This window comes from Triturus cristatus, chromosome 8 (assembly GCF_964204655.1).
Source record: "Triturus cristatus chromosome 8, aTriCri1.1, whole genome shotgun sequence".
In the NCBI taxonomy this organism is placed as follows: domain Eukaryota; kingdom Metazoa; phylum Chordata; class Amphibia; order Caudata; family Salamandridae; genus Triturus; species Triturus cristatus.
In genome coordinates this window covers 1,409,610,473-1,409,631,899 of record NC_140591.1, presented here as the reverse complement: position 1 = coordinate 1,409,631,899, position 21,427 = coordinate 1,409,610,473, and the positions used below count along the sequence as shown (strand labels likewise).

At 41.5% G+C, this 21,427-nt stretch overlaps 1 protein-coding gene and 1 non-coding gene across 2 annotated transcripts in view; both read left to right on the top strand.

Annotated features, from left to right (window-relative positions):
- Positions 1-14,531: 14,531 nt before the first annotated feature.
- Positions 14,532-14,605, top strand: TRNAT-AGU (transfer RNA threonine (anticodon AGU)). Its single transcript has one exon. It is a non-coding gene; the product is annotated as a tRNA-Thr (tRNA).
- A 4,488-nt stretch (positions 14,606-19,093) lies between these two features.
- Positions 19,094-21,427, top strand: part of LOC146805833 (glutamate carboxypeptidase 2-like) — a 428,404-nt gene continuing 426,070 nt past the window's right edge. Inside the window, exon 1 of the mRNA XM_085623137.1 lies at positions 19,094-19,376. Coding sequence (XP_085479263.1) covers positions 19,256-19,376 — 121 coding nt within the window. The 5' untranslated portion in view covers positions 19,094-19,255. The remainder of the gene's footprint in view (positions 19,377-21,427) is intronic.

The window sequence follows — 21,427 nt, the reverse complement described above, 5'->3', positions numbered from 1 at the left end:
CAAAGTCTTCCTGACGTTTGCATATTATTTCAAGCGGCTTCTGAAGTTTAGACCGCTGGAGCAAAATAACATTGGTATCTAATTTGTTTAACACAGAAATCACTTTCTTAGGATGCTCAGTATATTTATCGTCCTGAAGATGACCATGGATTAACACCACAGGTCGAAACGCCGTCGACGCTATTGTGGCTGCAACTATTGGAGGACATACTTCTTTGTCTACTGGAGTTTTATGAAAAATAGTATAAACTCCCATGTTATGTACTTTTCTCCTTGTCTGCCACTTGTCTGGTCATGTATATGTTTTTAATGTTATATGTACCAGCTTAATACACTGAGCTGTTTTATTAAATAAACTTTGTATGTTTTTCTATTAGGGTCTCTTTCTTTTTTCTTCCTTTTCCTTTTTTTCTCTCGTTTCCCTTTTTTTGTTTATATAAATTCATGCTTTTATTGTTTTTCGATATTTGTTTTTGAACTGTACACTCTGAACCTTTTGTTTGGAATAACTATTGAATGCCCCTGGTTCAGGTGGTTTGGGCTGCCCTTGTGGTGGTTAATGAATTCTTTTGTAGCAAGCTATTAGAGGGTTATGCACTGATTTATTTAGTGACTTTCATTGTTCACTCTAACAAGGATTTTATTAATTGAGTGTGGCTTTCATCCCTCTCAACTAATAACCCAGTTTCTTACTCTAAGGTGCACAGCTCCCTGGCCTGCCACGCCAGTGGAGGATGTGGCCTCTGCTTCCTTGGTGGAGAACTACCTGCCTGATTTAGATGTCACCACCTGCCTGGTTTGGTTCAATAAATCCTTTAGAGCAGCCATCAATGCTGCACTTGCACGTAAGGCACAGAACTTTGCAGAGCAAGTGACATGAATGTTTCACTCACTGTGGTACGATATTTGTTTTTGAAAAAACAACCTCCCAAAGCGGAGTTTATTTTCGTGAAAAAAGAGTAAATGTCCCTTATTTGCAAGGAGTTTTCTCCAACTAACTAACTTACTGAGCTAGTTAGGAGCCAATAATTGATCTTCTTTGCCCATGACCACTGTGCTAGACATCATGATCCAAGGCAAAATAATCCAGTAAAGAGCTCTATGTCCTAAATAAGGTGGGGTAACCATCACTCTGACCTAGAAGCCCTATGCCATGTGCAAGATTTCCAATGCCGTATGTTCTGCTAACAGAAACCAGAGACTGCAAATGGCCCAAGTCACAGAATCGGGCCGTTGGCGACTTCAAAGAAGCATTTTTAATGTACAGATTCCTACCATCAACAGCAACCCACTGCAGACACTCAGGCCCCACCCCCTTTGAAAACAAATATTTCGATCACACAAGAGTCTGCCAGGAGACATTGCAGCCCCTGCACTTCTGTGGGACTCCCCCTGGAGTCCAGGAGGCTACACTAGCTCCTGTGGGACATTTGCTGGATTGCGGATACCCACCTTTTGTTTTGTAAATTTTGCCCTGGAGGCCCCTTTGGGACACCACCCACACGGCCCCTACCCTGCCCCCTTATACGTTTTTAAAGAAAGATTTTCATGGGGACTCGGCTGAGAAATGGTGGCCGCAACATTTCTCTTCATTTTACAGTCATCCAATCAGAGCTCAAGCCACCACAGCACTTTGAGTGAGCCTTTCCATACAGCTAGATGCAGGCAGCCAATGGGGGACAAAAGTTGAGTGATCGCGGGTCTCTCTTAAGCCTCCCATGACCCCAGATTTCTAGATGTGCAAAGGTCAAAAGTAGTGAACCGATTCACACCAAATCACAAACAGCATGCTTTTTGGATCAAGATCAAGCTTTCTGCAAATTTGGTGTGATTCCATTCAGCCATTTCACTGTGTTGCTGTTCAAGTTTCCTACGAGAAATTACATCGGGAAATTGCATTTAGGGACTCCCTTTCTTTCTCCCCCATCACTAGGGAGACCACATTGAAACTTTCCAAGAAGGATCTGAGGAGGATTAACATTTTTTTTTCTTAATCCTCTTTTTATTAAATAAACGTCAGCGTTAGTATACAGCAATACTACATTCTTTGGTTGGCAATACATATGCGTCATCACATGTTACAGTTCCATGGTACAGTATTGGTTATGTAGTAACAGAGTTCTATGGGGACCCTATCCCAAATTGCGCCCAGCCTCCCATCTCCCCCCACCTGTGTAACCCGACTTCTCTCACATATTTCTATATACATCCCACTGGCTCCATACTTTCCCCCATTTCTTGGGGCAGCCTCTGCTCTCATAAATTGTTTTTTCAGCTGCGCTACACCAATCCATGTCCATTTTCCAATGAGCCACCATCGGTGGTTGATTGGCTCCCCAGGCCCCTGCAATATTTCTCTTGGCCACCATCGCAGCCACTAGCAGCCAGATTTTTTGATACTTAGGCCACGCCTGTTCCCCGGATACGCACAGAATATGCCACCTTTCCTTCATAGGTACTGTGAACCCAAGGACCTCCGACATTACTCACGTCACCTTCCTCCAGAACTACTGTATAATCGGACAGCCCCAGATTATATGGAAGAAGGTTCCCCTCTGCTTGCAGCCCCTTTGGCTATCATCTGTGAGAGTGTGACCCAGCTTTAACATAAGTGTGCTAGTGTAGTACGACCTGTGTAATATTCTCAACTGGACTAGTCGGAATCTCACTCTGATCGCGACTTTTCTGGGGCATTGCACAGCTTCGATCCAGTCATGGTCTTCTAGTAAACCTAGGTCAGTCTCCCACGCCTCCCTTAACTTTGTGAGGGGATCTGGCGACTTATTAATGATCTTCCTATACGTGCAAGACAATGCCTTTACTGGGATTGGATCTAGTAATAGTCTATCTTCTAATGAACTAAACTGGAGAGAGGCTCCCCCTTTTTTATATGCCTGCGCAGCGCATGCCCCAATTGTATGTACCTATACCTGCCATTTGATACTATTTTTGCAGATCAGAGAACGGGACCAGGGCCTGTCCCCGCCATATAGCCCCCAGACGTGCTATGTCTATTAGTTTCTATTTACCAAACACTTGCAGCCCACCCACTTCCCTTAGCATATCACCGTCCCACAGGGGGATTTGTTCCGTCAGCCTGTTAGCCCATCCGAGGTACCTAGTGGCTTTCGTCCACACATTGATCACGGTTTTAGTATGTGGTGGCATATGTTTGTGCACCTCAATTAAAATGTTAAGTATTGATGAGGTGCAAAATATCTTAGTTATTAGGAGTCTGAGAAATTCTTTTACCCAGGTTGATCGTAATGATTTTTAAATAGTTTTAGGTGGAGTACATATACTTAAATTGTGACAAAACATACATTAAATAAATACTGACTGCGGTGAAGCTGTTGTTCATTAATGAAATGACTTTTAAGCTTGTTAGCCTGTAACCTAAATCTAACAGGAAAACGATTTTCGGAAACCAGCCATATGAAAATATGTTTAAATATGCCCGAGACACCCCAAAAGATAATTTTAAAAAATACAATGCCATTTTATTTGTTAGAGACTACGTTACACAAATTAGACTGATAATAATTATAAACAAGCATTGGGAAAGCCAATATGTCTTTCTGATGCGAGAGCTGCTGGCTTTGCAAATGTGTTTTAGCAATGATTGAAGTGGAGTGGCGTGGAGTACAGTGTCTTGGTATGTGATAGAGTGGAGTGACATTGAGGGGAGTAGAATGTTGTGGAGGGGAGTAGAGTGTAACAGAGTCGAGTAAAGTGTTGTGGAGAGGCATATAGTGGCATAGAGTGGAGTGTCGCACAGTAGAGTAGAGTGAGGTACATTGGAGCGGAGTATACCAAGGAGTACATACAATATGACAGTGCCACAAATTTGCCATGAATACGTCAGCCATAGTCAGTAGTACCTCTAAATATTCCCTCTTGTATACAAGGGTCAGCATTTTGCCATTGACACCTCCTTTAAAATGAGTATAAGATCTCCAATAACAAGAATTTCCTTAAGTTCAAAAGAATTTTATTAAGAGAAAAAAGGTGTCAGCATACAATATATAAAATTAAACATTGGTCATCACATTCCAAGAAAGGTTTAAAGAAAGTACATGAATTGGAGTAATATATTGTTTAGGATAAAACCGAAGAGAGTGAGAGAGATGTACAGTTAATATCAAAGTAAAACAAAGGAATGATCAGGGGAATCAAGGTGGCTTAAGGACTTCTTGTTGACATGGCATTGGCAGGAGAGAACGCTTAGCACTTACATCAATATACAGCATAACAGATGACCACAAATTCGGGTTTTCGCCATAGATATGGGGCAGACAAAAGCAGTATCCAACCTGTGGTTATGACTAGGCCTGGGCAAAATTTCCGTTCCATTCGCGGAATTTGTGATAATTTGGCATTTCCGCGTTCCGCGGAGAGCGCGGAAATGTCAAAATTTCCACATTCCGCAGATTTGCGATAATTTGGTTCTTGCTCGCGCTGTAAAATAATACATTCTCGCGCGATCGCCTTACCTGAATCCCCGCGTTCGCCGATAAGTTTTCCCGATCCGGTCGCGTTCTCCATGAGATGTTGTATTGTTTTAGCCATTTGCGCTGTCTCGCGACAGTTCGCGTCCGCAGTGACGTCATGCGTCGCGCGATCACGTCTTTTTTCTCGCGATCATGCACCGCGAGACAACTGAAAACAAGATGGCCGCGCCCGCAAGCAACCACATGGGTAAGTTGGCGACCCGCAACCATGCAGAAAATCTCGCGAACATGCCGGAAAAAAACTTCCGCATCTTCGCGATATTTCCGCTTGTTTGCGGAGATTAACATTTTCGCGATAATTTTCGGAAGTCGCTTTCGCAAATTCCGCCCACCCCTAGTTATGACAGACTGCATACCATCAGGCATGATAGGAAATTTTGGTAAAGTCTTTCCAGTTCCTAGTAATTTGTTGGAAGGCAACTGTTAATAGTAAATCAATAATTTTGACATTTGATGGGTAATCAGTCCAAATAGGAGAAAGGCTTCCCAGAAACACATGAGTAAATGAAAAAGAAAAGTTAGTGCCAAAAATTGAATTAACATACACGTTTCCAGAAACTGTGCACAAACGAGCAGGAAAATAGCATATGAAACAGATCAGCATTCGGTGTTGAGCATTTACAACAAGTATCTGTTACCAAGGGAAACCTTTTACTCAGGGTAAGTGGGCAAAACAGAAGCCTATTATAAATAAAAAACAATGTTTGCATTGTATTGGCAGCTCTTGAGGATTTGCGTATCTTAGTTCAAATCTTACCCCAGAAAGATACAGGCCAGGAAATTCCCAAATCCTGCTCCCAGGCGTTCTCCATTTTAGATATTTTTTTACATTACTAGGTGAACGTAAGTGAGTGTAGAGAATAGAGGCTTTAGGTCTGGTACGCAATAGGATACAGAGGTTATCAGGTGAAGCAGGAGTATGAACAACAGCAGGTGTGATGGCAAAGTGAGTGCAAGTGTCTAACAGAGCCCCTCTAAGAAGATTGTATTTAGGGAGAAAAGAAGCCAGTAGGCCAAACAATTGGTTAAGTGTAGGGAAAGGTATAATTTGTGAGTGAGAGAATAATTGATGAACCCAAATTAGACCCTTCTGTCACTAAGTCTTCCAATAGAAAGGCTTATTTTGTATTAGCAGGGAATTATTATGCCAGATTGTTGAATTATAAAAAGAATCAGAATCTCCGTGAATTAGAGAAGAATTGGATCCCAAAAGCAGAGACGTTTAATTATGGGAGTGGAAACAGACTGTGGTTTGCGGGAAAAAGAGAGATATTCTTGAAATGAAAATGGAGAGAAAAATAAGCTCTCAACTAAGGTCCATAAAGGGCATTCATCTATGGAATCACTCAACCAATAAGCAGATTGGCGTAAAAGGAAAGACTTATGATACAGAAAAAAGTTAGGAAAGTTAACTCCTCCCTCGGATTTAGGATTGGTCAATTTGGACAATGACAAACACGATTTCTTGTTATTCCACAAAAAGGAGGAAAGGATGGAATTCATCTTTTTAAACGTTTTAGCTGGTATAGGGACTGGAATGTTGGAAACGCAGAATAACACTATAGGGGAAAGCATCATCTTTATTGTATCGAGACGACTCCACCACGATAAATATAGAGGATGCCACTTAGCTGTTAATTCAGATATCTTTTGGATGCATTTCTTTATACATAAGGATACAGTGTCCGGAATTGAAGGAGTGAAATGCAACCCTAAATATTTAATATGGTTCGGACTCCATGTGAAGTGAGAGGATGCAAAGTCATCCTTGAAATTGTATTTAGTGAGGGGCAAGAACTCACATTTGTCTGCATTTAGCATGTATCCAGAAATAGAGGAGAAGGATTGCACTTCCTTTAAGAAAGCAGGTATAGATTCATTGGGCTGGGAAATAAAAAGCAGAATGTCATCAGCATAAGCTGCGACTTTAATGTGGGAGTCTTTGAATTCAAATCCATGTATATCTTTATTTTGACAAATTTTTGAGAGGCAAGGCTCCCAAGCCAAATTAAATAGAAAAGGAGATAAGGTGCAACCTTGGCATACATCCCTGCCCAAATCAAAAAAAGGAGAAAGTAAGCCGATGGCACAGACAGCAGCACAGGGTTTAGAATATAAAAGCGAAATTAAAGAGATGAACTTTGGGCCAAAACCAAACCATCTAAGGGTATAAAAAAGATAAGGCCTTTCAACTCTATTGAATGCCTTTTCGGCGTCTAACGCTATTGCTGCAAGGAACTGCTTTAGGTGTGAGGATTTGGATAAAATGTCGAAAAAGAGTCGTGTGTTATCTGTGATGAGACGGCTTTTGACAAAACCAGATTGTTCTTTACCTAGTAAGCTCGGCAGAAAGGAATCTAGACGTAGAGCCAAGGCTTTGGAAAAGATTTTGTAGTCGATGTTGACTAGGGAGATGGGTCTGTAGTTTTCACAAAATTTGGGATCCTTGCCTTCCTTAGGGATGAGACAAATATGTGCCTCATAAAAGGAACCAGTGGAACTCTTAGGGTTGCAAAAGGAATGTAACAAAAAATATAACTTGGGAAGTAATAATTTGGAAAAGCAAAGAAAAAATTCAACCGTAAAACCGTCTGATCCTGGTGCTTTGTCTTTTTTAAGGTGCTGAAGGGCTTCAAGAAGTTCCTGCTGTGTGAGATCCAATTCTAAAGGAGACAGATCCGGGAGAGCGTGCAAGGGTTTTTGAATAGTAGAAAAGAATAGAAACAACAAAAAGTCAGTTGGGTTCGTTTCTGCAGTATATAGTGAATTATAGAAGAGGAGAAATTCAGTTAATATGTCTGTATCTTTGAATTTTAAATTAGAGTGTTCATCATTAATAGAATCGATATTCAACTTGTTGTGCCTAATCTTCAAATAGTTGGCCAGAATTTTAATAAATACAATGAAGCGTTATCAGTGGATTCCTTATTAAACTGAAGTTTAGCGTTTATAACGGCAGATAAACATTCTTTTGAAGCAGAAGAGTAATAGGATTGCTCCAGTCTCTTTATCTCATGAAGGAGATCATTAGTATGTGCGCGAGCTCTCTTACGCTTCTTAGCAACATATCCAATGATAAAATCTCTAGCTGAGGCCTTAAAGGCAGAGAAGGGCATAGAGTCATTCTGATTAAATAAAAAGTATTCATTCAAAAAGGCAGTGAAGGAGGAGGTAAAACAGGGTCCAAAAGGAGAGCATTATTAAAACGCCATCTCCTAGAAGCGTTAATCTTTGGTAAGATATCAAGTTGGATTGAAATAGGGGCATGGTCTGACAATAGGATGGAGCCAATCTCTACATTCTGGAGGGCTTGAGAAACATTATGAGATACAAAAAAATAGTCAATTCTTGATTGAGTATGATGGATGGGAGAATAAAAAGTATATTCATGGGTAGTAGGGTTACATAGTCTCCATGCATCCAGGAGTTTATGTTGGGTAATTGTGTGAACAAAGGATTTGTGGGGTTTATTAGGGAGAAAGGAGACCTTAGAATTTCGGTCTAAAAATGGGTCTAGGATCTGATTACAATCACCAGCTAATATAAAATTCAATACATTAATCAATTTGTTGAGAGAGTGAGGACCAAAATGATGAATCACCACTGGTGGGGGCATAAACGATAAGAAAAGAGACCGGCGCACCCCTTAACAATAATTTAACATTTAACCAGTGGCCACTTGTATCAGAATCTTGTGAGATGAACTTAAAGGGAAGCAATTTATGACAAAGCAACATAACACCATTACGCTTGCCATCTCCCGGAGAAAAGAAAATTTCCCCCACCCAGCCGCTTTTTAGTTTCAAGGATTCAACAGCTGTAAGGTGGGATTCTTGAAGACACACTATATCTGCTTCGAATTTAGCAAGATGGCTTAAAACTCTCTGTCTCTTAATGGGAGAATTTAATCCCCTAACATTCCACAATATGAGACATTAGAAAAGAAGAAGGTAAGGGAGAAGAAAATTGAGCAACAATCCAATTCAATAAAAGAGCTAAAATAAATAGAATAGGAGGACAGAAAAGTGATCAAATTTACCGTAAAGAAAAGAAGAAAAGAAAAGAGATGATAAAATCGAGCAGTAAAACAGATAAAAGCATAGATCCAGGTGAGTGAAGATATTAGATGTGAGAGGGAAGAAGAAGAAATAACCGATGACAGATACTAGGAGTACGCAAGGAGAGAAGAGAAAGACAAAAGAGATAAACGTTGACGACACCTAAAGAGAAAGAAACAAAAGAAAGGTTTGGAAGGGAATAGCTAAGAAAGAATAGAAATAAAAGAACTTAGAAAAGAAACATACCTACACAAAGAAGGTACAGGGTTATAAGGAGGGGGAGGTAGAACCACATGGAATCAGGTTCTACCACACAGAAGACCAAGGGGAAACACGTCACAATGGTGAGACATCTGTGGAGGCGAAGAATAACAGGTATTAAGACAAGTAATAAAACTTACAATGAACAAAAGAACATTGAAGTCAAACAGGACGATGCAACATACATAGAAACTTGACTAAAACACTAGCCCTATCTAAATCCTGATAAAAGCGTATTAAATGCTAAGTCTATCTAAATCCAAGGGATAACATTAAATGACGAACATAGCTGTGCAAGAAAAAACAAAAACAACATGAGGAACCTGAAAGGAAAATACATGAAATCAAGCGTTATGTGAGAACAAGGGTCCCGAAGACTCCATGGCAACTGTCTTGCAAGAGTTAATGAAACCTTGTAGGCGCAGTGGACCTTCATATGTTGTTGTTCTGTTATTATACGTGACCTTAAAAAGACATGGGTGGAAGAGGCCGTAACGGGCTCCCATTGCACGAAGATCAGGCCTCATATTCAGAAATGCCTTACGCCTATTTGCAGTAGCCTTGGCGTAATCCTGTGCAAAAAATAAGGTGGAGCCTGACCAGGTAATTCGTTGAGCAGATTTGACCGCTGACAAAACTTTTAACAGATCCGTGTACGCTAAAAAATACAGTATAGCGCCTCTTGGTCTTTGTGAGGACGAGGCAGTTGAAGGAAGGCGACCCAATCTATGAGCGCGCTGGATGTTAAGTGCGGCATCCTCTGGCATGTGAAGTAACTTGGGGAGGAGGGATTTAAAGAAGACGGGAGGATCGGTCCCCTCAACTCCTTCCGCCAGGCCATAAATGCGCAGGTTATTGCGCCTGTGCGGTTTTCAAGGTCTTCGACCTGCCGTTGGAGCACCGTGACTTGAGATTTGAGTTGAGAGACATTAGCACTGGTTTCCTCAAATGAAGACATGTTGTGCTCAACTGTAGAGAGCCTTGTATCAAGTTGAGACCATTGATCAGTAAGAATTTGTAATTTGGCATTTGTTTCTTCCACAAAGGGTCGGAGGGTCCTTATTTCTTCCAACAACAACTCCATAGAGACAGGCGAGACTGCTTTAGGCGGTGAGGGAGGGTCCTTTTCCTTAAATAACAGTTTCAGAATTTTGCTATGGATCCACCCTATTATGCTAAGAATTACGTCCATCATGTCAGGGCCTTCGTCCAGGTGTGGTGGCATGTGTTCTTGGTCCCTGTCGATGGGTATGTCTGGGCTAGCAGCTTTCTAAATTGGGCAGTTTGAGTCCCCACAGCCAATGATGGTGTCTTAATGAAATCAAACAAACACGGGATGTACCCCTATATAATTATTAGGGACGGGGTATACTAATAAGCTAAAAAAACAAGAGGTCCCTATGTAATAATAATAAGAGAGTATATCTCTGTGTACGCGGAGGAATTGGATGCTGAAAAATCTAATAATAATCCTATGTGCCTTCAACCACCTAGACCTTATAGAGCTAAAACTATATTAGAGCTAGCAGAACATATTTATCACAGTAACACAGTCCAGCATATGTTTGCACAAAGAGAACTCATTCAATTTGATCATAAGTATATTAAAAAACAATTTTATTCCAACAGACAAAATATTGCATAATCAGTTATGAATCAATGGTAGTCTTCCTCCCTATATGGGTTACAATCTAAGCGTATCTAAAAGCATATAAAAAAGTTCTTAAAAACAGTGGAAAAGTCGATGCAGCGTTTTGGTGTTTATTCAATATTTTCACCTTCTTCAGGACAATAAAACTTTCAATCTGGAGGTAGCGAAAGATTATGTTTAATCATTTACATAATCAGAAGGAGTGGAGATATCTCTCACGTCAGCCTGGATCACGTCAAAGGGGCCACTATACAAGTGTGTGTCCTTATCTTGTATCCGTTGGAGCCACCGTATTACATAAAGTGGAATATTTTATAGATTTCTTTCTGTAGGAAAATCTAAATTGTATTGGGACCAAAGAACGTAAGGATTTATCATCTCTTCCCCGTTATTAGGTTTGTTAGGTCCAGCCTTCTGTGTGCGTGAATAACGTCACCAGATACGCGGGCTGTTTGTTAGATAATGGCCTCCCGGCTCTGACGGATACTCCGGATGTGGTCATCAAGATAAGGACACACACTTGTATAGTGGCCCCTTTGTCGTGATCCGGGCCGACGTGAGATATATCTCCACTCCTTCGGATTATGTAAATGATTAAACATAAACTTTCGCTACCTCCAGATTGAAAGTTTTATTGTCCTGAAGAAGGTGAAAATATTGAATAAACACCGAAACGCTGCATCGACTTTTCCACTGTTTTTAAGAACTTTTTTATATGCTTTTAGATACGCTTAGATTGTAACCCATATAGGGAGGAAGACTACCATTGATTTATAACTGATTATGCAATATTTTGTCTTTTGGAATAAAATTGTTTTTTAATATACTTATGATCAAATTGAATGAGTTCTCTTTGCGCAAACATATGCTGGACTGTGTTACTGTGATAAATATGTTCTGCTAGCTCTAATATAGTTTTAGCTCCATAAGGTCTAGATGGTTGAAGGCACATAGGATTAATATTAGATTTTTCAGCATCCAATTCCTCCGCGTACACAGAGATATACTCTCTTCTTATTATTACATAGGGACCTCTTTTTTTTTTTAGGTGTCTTAATGAAAGCATGTCAGGGCCTTGCAGTTTTCCATAGGTAACACCTCTCATCCCTATGCTAATGTGCTCTTGCCCATAAGGCAAGAATATCCTCTAGTATGCCAAAACACCAGAACACTTGCAAGCATAACAGCCATATAATCACACACAAGCTCATACTCCCACACACACATTCTCTCACACACTCAGTTTCACACTCTCACACTCATTCTCACTATATCTGTTGCTCTCTTTCATTCATTTGTACTCTGTCACACCCACACATTCACCCACACCCACTGCCACTCACACTTCCATTTGTCAATCTGCTTTTATTCAGTTAGACAAACTTGCCTTGCTGCTTTTGCTATACCTGTCTTGCCTTTTAGTGAAGTTTATTTTTGTGTTCAAGTGTTTCTTTTGGTTTTGAAACAGAAAGGAGGCTTACAATACGACATACATGTAATACAAGGCAAATCTATGCGGTACAGAATGCAGATGAGAATACAATGAAGTACATAATGCTGGTGATACGGCAAAGAATCAGAAAAGTGAGATAGATGGACACAGATACAGTGGAGGTGTGCGTCTGCAATGTGCCTTTTAGTGAAGTTTAATAAAAAACATTCTCTATACACTATTAAAAAATAAGAACATATTGCCCTGTCAATGTTTGTTACGAGTATGATGTGAATGAAAAGTGCTCTTCCTTAAATTAGCTGTATGGTGCTTATATTTATTTTCACATGTGGATCAAACAGTTACAGCACTGGAAATTAACAAATCCACTTTTCTAACATGAAATATCTCAGCACTCAATTGATCTCATGAAATGCTTAACTTCTTCGGCAACCATGGATTTTAACACTTTGCATTTTGGTATTTTCAGACCCAACGTACAATGTAAAAAATAAAAATACATGTCCCAGCATGAAGCAATATGGTGAATGGAAAGCCAGGACTGGCTGAAGGTGTAAAACGATGCCCAATCCAGCACCACACCCCAAAGCCTCATTCTAGTCTTCCTCCTCGCACCATCCCACATCCTCAGTCCACTCTCCCATCTTGCACCAGCCCCATTGTTGCAGATGGAATTAAGTAGGCATCTCATAGTACTATGGAAATAACAGATATTCTGGGGGTGCCTTTGTAGAAATATGTGTATATTCATGAGAATTGTTTATTTTTTATATGTGCAGTGTAAGAGATGTGCTTGTGTAAGTGCTGGGTGATGGTTAATAGTGTGAATGAGTGCAGCATTGCTGGTTCAAGTGTAGGGTGAAAATTGCGCTGATGTGAGTTTAGAGTGAGCTGCATGAATGCAATGTGAGTGTCGGGTGAAAGGAGTGCATGCAGATCAAGTGCCGGGAGGTGTGAGCATTTGAAGGTCTCGCCTATGCAGCGCGCATGCGTTGCGTAGGAAAAGACCTTTTGAAATCGATTCAGCTTTGCATGCAAAAACGTGCACACATTGCACTGCTTTGAATGGCAACGCGTGCACGTTTGACGATTCCCTTGCGGGAGCGAGCTTTAAAACCCATCAGGTTGCAATTAACATATGGTTACTGCTCGCTCCTGCATGGGAAACAGGCCCAGGCCCCCTCCTTTCTCCCCTCTCCCTGCAGCCTAGTCCTCCTCTTCGCAAATTTTTTTTTTACATTCAGCGCGATGCGCGCCCGCTTGTCTGTAATTGCGAAGGATTCTAGTTTTCAATCCATTTTACCTGGAGATGCTCGCCGTGTCGATCTTGTTAGCCAGGAGCCTTTAGTGCAATTCATTGAATAATGTACCTGCTACTCAGTGATCACTTGATTCTGTGTGCAAGTCGTGAGTGGACCTAGGACTGTCTGAGCACCTCGGTACCTGGCGGGGAAGCTATGATGACAGGAAATGGCTTATCTTCACGTCTGCTGAAACAATGTTTACAAAATGGAATACATACCCTGTATCGACAAATTCATTGTCCTGTAGTACGGATTTCCAATTTCAGTCAATGTCATAGTTAGTTCAGGTGGTTAGAGCATGGTGCTGATAACAGCAATGACGAGGGTTCGATATCCGTATTGGCCAGTTTGTTTTACTCCCTTTTCCTTTGTAGAGTCTCCATATAAAAAAAGCTATATTCACAGTGCAGGGTGCTTAAAGTGGCACACCAGAGTGAGGAGTGTTGTTTATTTTGGTAAATAACCGTGTGATGTGGTGGCTTGTGTTTGACAATGATTGTAATTGGTGCAGGGGTGGAGGCTTCAATTGTTACAGCTGACAAGAGTTGCTAACACCAGCCTCCTCCGTGTTTTCATGGGACTCTCAACCTGCACTTCAAGGGCTGTTTACCTTGTGGGGTCCCACGACAACAGATTCCACCTTCTTTCCGAGACTGCCTGACAGGTTCCTCGGCTGTACCGGGAAAACTAAAACGTGTTCTTTGGTGAGAAAGTGACGCCTGCAACGCAACTGGTGCTCATGTAAAGCGCTCTGATACCTTCAGATCGAGTTGGCGCTATATAAAACTGCAAAAAAAAATCTTGTAGTTTTTAATCTTTGGAGACGAAGACAATGTATCGAATAAAACATCCAAAACACTTTCGTACCTTTGTGAGCACACCAGGGCTTTACAGATAGAGCATGTGGCAGTGACCTCTGCACAGCACAGGTTGGGCGGCTAGTGGCCATGAGAGGTTACGTAGACATTCATATACGTGTCTTGTACATTTTGGTGATCTTTATAACATTTCTCTTTCGATTACATTTCGTACTTTCCTCTATATAAAGCACTTCATCCTCCAGTGCATGGTGTTCATGCTTCAAAATATTACAAATGAATACGAATATGTATCTGTACCGATATAAACTTCATGAGCCATTTTGTAATTTTTCCATACCTGTATCAGGTTTTTCTCTCCATCTTCTTGTTGGGAACAGGTGAAAAATATCAAGACTTTAGAGTACCGAAAACTACAGCACATGACATTTACAACAGGAAATAGGATAAAGTGGAAACAACAAGGTGCACAGGTGGCGCTGTGGCTTAGTTGGTTAAAGCGCCTGTCTAGTAAACAGGAGATCCCGAGTTCAAATCTCAGCAGTGCCTTACTTTTTCTAGACAAACTACTTGCACTTAATCCGTGTTGCCTATGGCAGCAATTGGGTTTAAGTGGGCAACAGTGGGGGTGATGCTGCTATCTGTATCAAAAGCGTCTCTTTCGCAGGCACCGACATGTCTTAAATAATGTGCTCTTTTATTGCTTAATAAGTTAATACGTTCTAAGTGTGCACAACACCATATGCACTTAAACGACTGTAAATAATGTAAAAGAAGTGCCCCGAGAAACGATTTTGACCTACAGCTGGATTATCAGTAACTGCATTTTACTGGCTCTGCAATCTGCACTACAAGCCTCCATTCTAGATGCATTGCTCAGTTTTAAAACGGGCCCTTTCTGCAGCTAAAATAAGTTGCAAGTTTGCACTGCGCCATATGCACTTTAACGGCTCGATGACTGCAGATGATCTAATCGACTCACAAATGAATTTAGGCAGAGATTGTTGGGTAGTGGGGTTTAGGAAATACTCGCGCTACACTTTATTACTCTAGAGATGCAAGAATTATACTCCTGTTTCGGGGGTCACTTTGTAGGCCTTCTCTGTTCGTTTTTCTAAACTTAATATATTTTGTTGTTTGTAAAAACTTTAAAGGGTTTAAATGAACATAGCTCACTAAAACATATTTAAAAATTTGTAGCTACTACTGGTGTGTGGGAGGGGGGTTAGTGCATTTCTAAACTTTATTATAACTTTTCAACATGCTGCACAGCAGGCACGTTGCTGCACAACAAAGCTTAAAGACATTGGAAAAGCCAATAGCTCGGGCCAAACACTTACAAGGTCCCAAAGGCGAGACCTATTGGCTATGCCAATGCTTGTTTTAAATGCACGGTGATTGTGCAGGGTGAGTGTCAAGAGTGAAGGGTGAGCTGTGAGAATGACTGGTGAGTGTATGGTGAGAGGAGTTAGTGCAGACTGAGAGGTGTGTCCATGTGAGTGCAGAGTGAGAGAACGAAGTGCAAGGTGAGTGGTGTAATTCCAAGGTGAGTGATGTGCCTGTTTGCGTGGTATGAGCGTAAGGTGAGTGGTGTGCCCATGTGAGTGAAGGTTGAGATGTGTTAGTGACTGAAGTGCCTATGTGAGTGCACAGTGAGCGAAATACCAGTGTGAAAATAGGATAAGAAGAGTGACTGCAGGATGAGGGATGTGACCATATCACTTGGGTGTGAGTGAAAGTGCAGAATAGGAGGAATTAGCGCATGGTGAGTGATGTGCTTGTTTGAGTGAGCTTGCAGAGTGAGCAGTGAGAGTGACAGGTGAGTGAAGTATCACATGAGTTCAGGGTGAGTAGTGTGCTTGTGTGACTGCAGGGTGAACACCGTGAGGGCAGGGTGAACAATGTGAGTGCATGGTGAGTGGTGTGAGTACAGTGTAATCGCTTTGAGTGAAGAGTGAGAAGTGTGCTTGTGTGAGCGCAGGGGTAGAGGAGGATGAAGGTGTGAGTGCAGGGTAACAGAGTGAGTGCATGGTGAGCAGTGGGATGCAGTGTTAGATCTGTGAATGCAGGGTGAGTGGGAAAGTGAAGGGTGAGCAGTGAGAATGAGGAGTGAGTATTTTAAAAATAGGATGTATTCCCAGACCCTTGGAGTAACTCAGCATTTTATTGACGGTTGGTGAGCAGGATTTCAGATATAAGTTACATTATTGCCATTATGACATCAAAGAGGGTTGGAGGGTGGAGGAAATAAATAAGTTCTTGATTCTGCAAAAAACTTTCAGTCTCATGATTGAGTTATTATCTGACCAGATTTCTAACAGCACCACCGGTATTTTAATGTCTTGTCCGGTACAAAAATAAACAAAATCTCATAAAGCCAGTACTTTTAAGCCTTTATCTGTACACACTTCGACAGCAAATATAAAAAGAAAGCAGCTAAACATAGGTTACAGAGCACAGCCACTGTTAAGTTTGTTAACCGACCTTGTTGTCAGTTGGTTTTAATAAACACAACACCATGCAATCTATACAATACAATAAAAGGTACAAAAGGCAGCAATTGTGTAAAGTCTTGATTGTGTTAACACGAAGTGTATATCATGGATGCAGACAGCCGACACGTTTCGCCGTGTATACGACTTTTTCAAGGCTTGAAGAATTTTGTAATAGATGGTAGATGAGTTCCTTAGAACCCTCAATTGTTCGGGATGTACAGCAGCAAGAGTAATAATGCAGAAGCTGAATTCTTTAAGTCGCAAATAAGACTTCAAAAAACACTTTTCAGAAGTGTAAATAATTATGTAGACGTAAAAGAATAGTATTAGGATACGGTTTGTCCACAAATCTCAAGTTTAAGTGCTCAGGCATGTAAAACGTGTCCCACTACAAGTGGAGAGGTCTTTTACCACTGCCACTTGTTCTGTAATTATCATAAAAAGAAAGCACTTTTAAATGTGTTCTATAGCTGCATTAATGTTCCCTGATTGATAATTTAAGTAAACAATGACAGACAAATCATGTTAGAAATTAACACATACAATTTTGTTTACAGTCCTATTTAGTATCACGGCCAGGCCTCTGCAGACTCTTTAACCCTTTCGCTGCGGCGGGAATTCCGCCGCAGCGCTGGTGGGTGCGGGGGGGCAGAGCGGTGGCGCTGTGCTCATGACGGAGCCACTCCGTCATGAGCCACGGTTGAGCTGTGCTCATGACGGAGCGGTTCCGTCATGACTCCTCCCAGTTGCGTTGTCCCCCCGCACAGGCGGGGAAACAGCGCCGCGTGGGCGGAGCGGCCGCCAACGGTCGTGGCATGACGGAACCGCTCCGTCATGAGCACACGGCAACCGTGGCTCATGACGGAGCGGTTCCGTCATGAGCGGGGAAGGGGTTAAACAATAACAAAGGGCCGGTATTTTACTCTTGGAAAAGTGGCAACCCTACTCATGATATGCCTTTTCACTAAATGTAGAGTGTATGTACACTGTAAAGTACACCTGTTCCCCTATTCTGTTGCCAACGGCCATTTATAAAGCTAAAAGCATTTTAACTAAATACATTTGCATCCTATAAAATGATGATGAGAGAAAAAAAGTATGAATGTCACTGATAACATTATGTGCGAATGCCCGAGTTAATAAAAACAAAACCGATGCTCGATGTATCTTTAAGGCACACACATGAACATGTATGCCTACATTTGGATAAACATTTAAGCCCTCCCCTATGCTTGTGGCAAAAAAAAAACACGTCTTTCCACTCTCCAGTTATTATTTTAATACCACTTGCAAGCTGCAGACAAGGGCATATTTGGGATGTTACACCCTCCCAACTCTCTCTCGCTCTCTCTAAATGTAAGGTATTTTACAAAGTATTTTGTTTAAAGTACCCCTTACAATCTGAGCCCCAATTTCATTCCACTGTCTCTTAAACTCTGCTTCTGCAGTGTTTCTCTTCTAATGTATTTAACATGATATGCCAGCTTGACCAAACTATACCCCTGGCTGCAGAAGACTGGACAACTGACACCCACTTTTTGATTTGTTTTTAAGTCGAGCCATGCTGTATTTGAGTATGGACCTACAGCTCCTCCCACTCTCCGCCCATAATTTTCATTGGCTTGCGTTATCGTCCTTTGTAAATGCTGGTTTCTGATTCATTAATAGGCTTGTTAGTCCCTCCTAGTAGCGCCATCTCTTCATTTGTAACCTCCCATTAAGACTGGCCCTTTTACTTCTGTTGTTACATGGTACGTCGTATTTAGTTTGTAATAACTAATTTCTTTGATGAGTTTCTCCCACTGCAAGCACGACATGCTTTCCTGCAACATTCCGCGCGTCACGCACGCTTTCAATTTACAAGCATCCTGGGACAATGGCGGCCACTTCTTTGAAATAAAATAGGTCCCACATTTTCAAGAGTTTGAGCTATTGGCATTGTAAATAACAATGACTTTTATTTATGTGTTAGTTATCAAAACGGATAAACAAAAGGCATTAAGATTTACAATTCCAATAGCTTAAACTATCGCAAATGGGAGGCCTATTGCATTGCAAATGCTTGTTCAAACTGCTTTTATATATTTTTTGAGTTAGTGGAAAAAATGAAGCTCTAATTATGGAATCCCAAGGCGCAGTCACTAAACACCCTCCTGGTAGTGACCTGCTGGTCTGCCTCCTAGCTCAACACCCTCTACCCCCAGGCCACAGCTTATCAACTGCAAATCTTGAACCGCTCTGCATCCTGAATTTTTATGGAAAGAAGCCAGACCCTTCCAAGAGGAATTAAACCTTTGCCAGTCCAACACATAAATAAAGTAGCAACACAGTATAAGTCGATGGAGAGATTTGTCTGCAAATAAACGGAATGACAACATTCTCAAACCGACTTCTCCCAGTTTTACTTTTATTGTTGAGGGTTGAGTTATCTGCACGCGCTGCAGCAATCTGTTTTCAAGAATGCGCTGCTTAAAAACTGCAGCACGGTAAGGAAAGTCGAACTTTGACCCGATCAACCTCCCTAGATGATTAAAGACGGGAGGGGGTGGGAAACCACGTGTTTAGCAACACTCCGTTGTTCCAGCTAAGGATCTTACACTACAAGGACTTTTGGACCGGGCAGCAGAATCGTTGACTTTTCCCGACTCTGCTTCCGGGTCCCAGCACATTTCAGAACCGGGCAGACGGAGAGAGGGTCCGGAAAATGTTGGTGCCCCTTGACGACGAGTATGAGCTGGACCGGCAGAGGAAGCGCCCTAGCCCCCGCCTTATCTTCATAGCAGTGTGCGGTGCGGCAGGACTATTCAGTTTGGGCTTCGTTCTGGGTTTGTTTATTTTAAAGTACATATTTACGCAGGCATCGGAACACCGTTAGTTAATTCAGTCGTAGCTTAATAATCAAACGCGTGTTGCATTCTGAGTTTAGTAGTTTCACTTTTGCGATCATAAGTATGTGCTCAGTTATTCAAAAGTGTTGTTGGTTAAAAATGTATACGTTTTTCGTAATTGTTTAACATGGCACGGAACAGGTTTTAAGAAATATTAGGGATAAATAAAGTAGGCATGATAAAATGATGCATGACCTTTAGAGCTCCCAAGTTTTTTTTGGGGGGGGGGGGGGGGGGGTAGAAGGGTATTTGTTTTTATAGGTATTTATCAAAATGAACAGTACAACGACAGCATCTGGGGGTGTGAAGGGAGGGGAGCAATGGGGGGGAAGGGGAAACGAACAGAGAACAAAGACACGGGGCTTACATTCCTTATCAAGGCACAATACACACAATGCACCTCGAAATGTCTGCTGTCCAAACTAGTGGTGGCACATACCCAGAATGAAATTGCAGGGGCGATGAAAGCACAATAAAAGGATTACATATCTGCAGTTTAGGTATTGTGTCCTTCTGGTCAAATCTTGTATTTTATTGGCCTGGGCAATTGAATTAAATGGCAACACAGGATAAAACATGGACAGCACTACAAGTAACACAATGCCCGGGGGCCTGTTAGGGCGGGGCTTAATTGGAATAAAATAGTGACTGCATTTCCATGTTTCATCCTTTGTTGCCAGTGAACAAGCCCAAAACACGTCTGACTGAGAAACTTCGGCACTATGTTTCTGCCTCACCCGCTGCACCGTCAAGCAAGGATTGTATCGCCCACTTGTGGGGCTTTTTCCAAATGGTGCAAACTTGAATGTTGTGTGTATATATATATATATATATATATATATATATATATATATATATTATCTACTGGCGGTCGCCAGTAGATAGTTATAGTTAGGACCGAGTTTCCATAGGAAATCTCAAAATTCTATTTTGAATAACTTTGGCGCCGGTTGACGAATCCTCGCGAAATTTTCAAAACTAATGGGGCGCTCCGCTCAGCTCCTACCCTGAAAGTCTCAGGGTGATTCGTCAAGCGGGGGCTGAGAAAAAAGGGGGGTCCCAAAACGCGTTTTCCCCATGCATTTTCCCATAGGGCCTTTAGTCGAAGGTACAGCCCGAACGACTGAACAGAATTACTTGAAATTTGGCAAAGAGGTAGTCCTCAGGTCAGGGATGTGCCTTTTGCATATATGGAGTCAATCTGTTCAGTAGTTCCTGAGAAAATTGCAGTTAAAAGTACATAAATATCTATAGGCGCGCACCGTGCGCGCACCGTGCGCGCACCTTAACGTGCGCGAGCGTAATTCTGATTGGTGGTTACATGTCAGTCAACGTTCGAAATCAGGAAGTGTTGGCCGCCATTGTGTGTGTTGTGTGTGACAGTGAAAAAGAAAGGTGGAGAACGTGAAAAGGGGGCAGGGTTGAGAGTTCCTGACCCCCTAGTCTTTGTCAGGGTGTCCCTAAAGGACCCCGAAGGGCGAAAAGAACATTTTATTTTTTTTTCAAAAAAATCGCGGGGTGCGCGCACGGTGAAAAACCTTGAAAAAAAAAAATATATAAAAATATAATAAAACATACATAACTTAGCATTTAAAAAACCTTACAAATTCACTTTAAAAAACCCATAGGTTTCACACATGTTATAGTTAGCTGGACATTTCACTCGTAAAAAACCATTGAAATTCCCCCGTTATAGTTAGTTCAGATAACTATAACTCGCGCGACCGCCACTCTATTACAAGGATGATGTCATGAGTGATGCCACTGACCATGTCATGAGTGATGTAATATGTGACGTCATGAGCAGTGGATTGCGGGCGCGCGAGTGAAATGTCCAGCTAACTAGTACATGTGTGAAACCTATGATTTTTTAAGTGTATATATGTGTATATATATATATATATATATATATATATATAAATGATAAATATTTTGCATAATTCCCTCTGTAGTCAGAGTTGTCCAAATCAATCCGATTCCTAAACTCA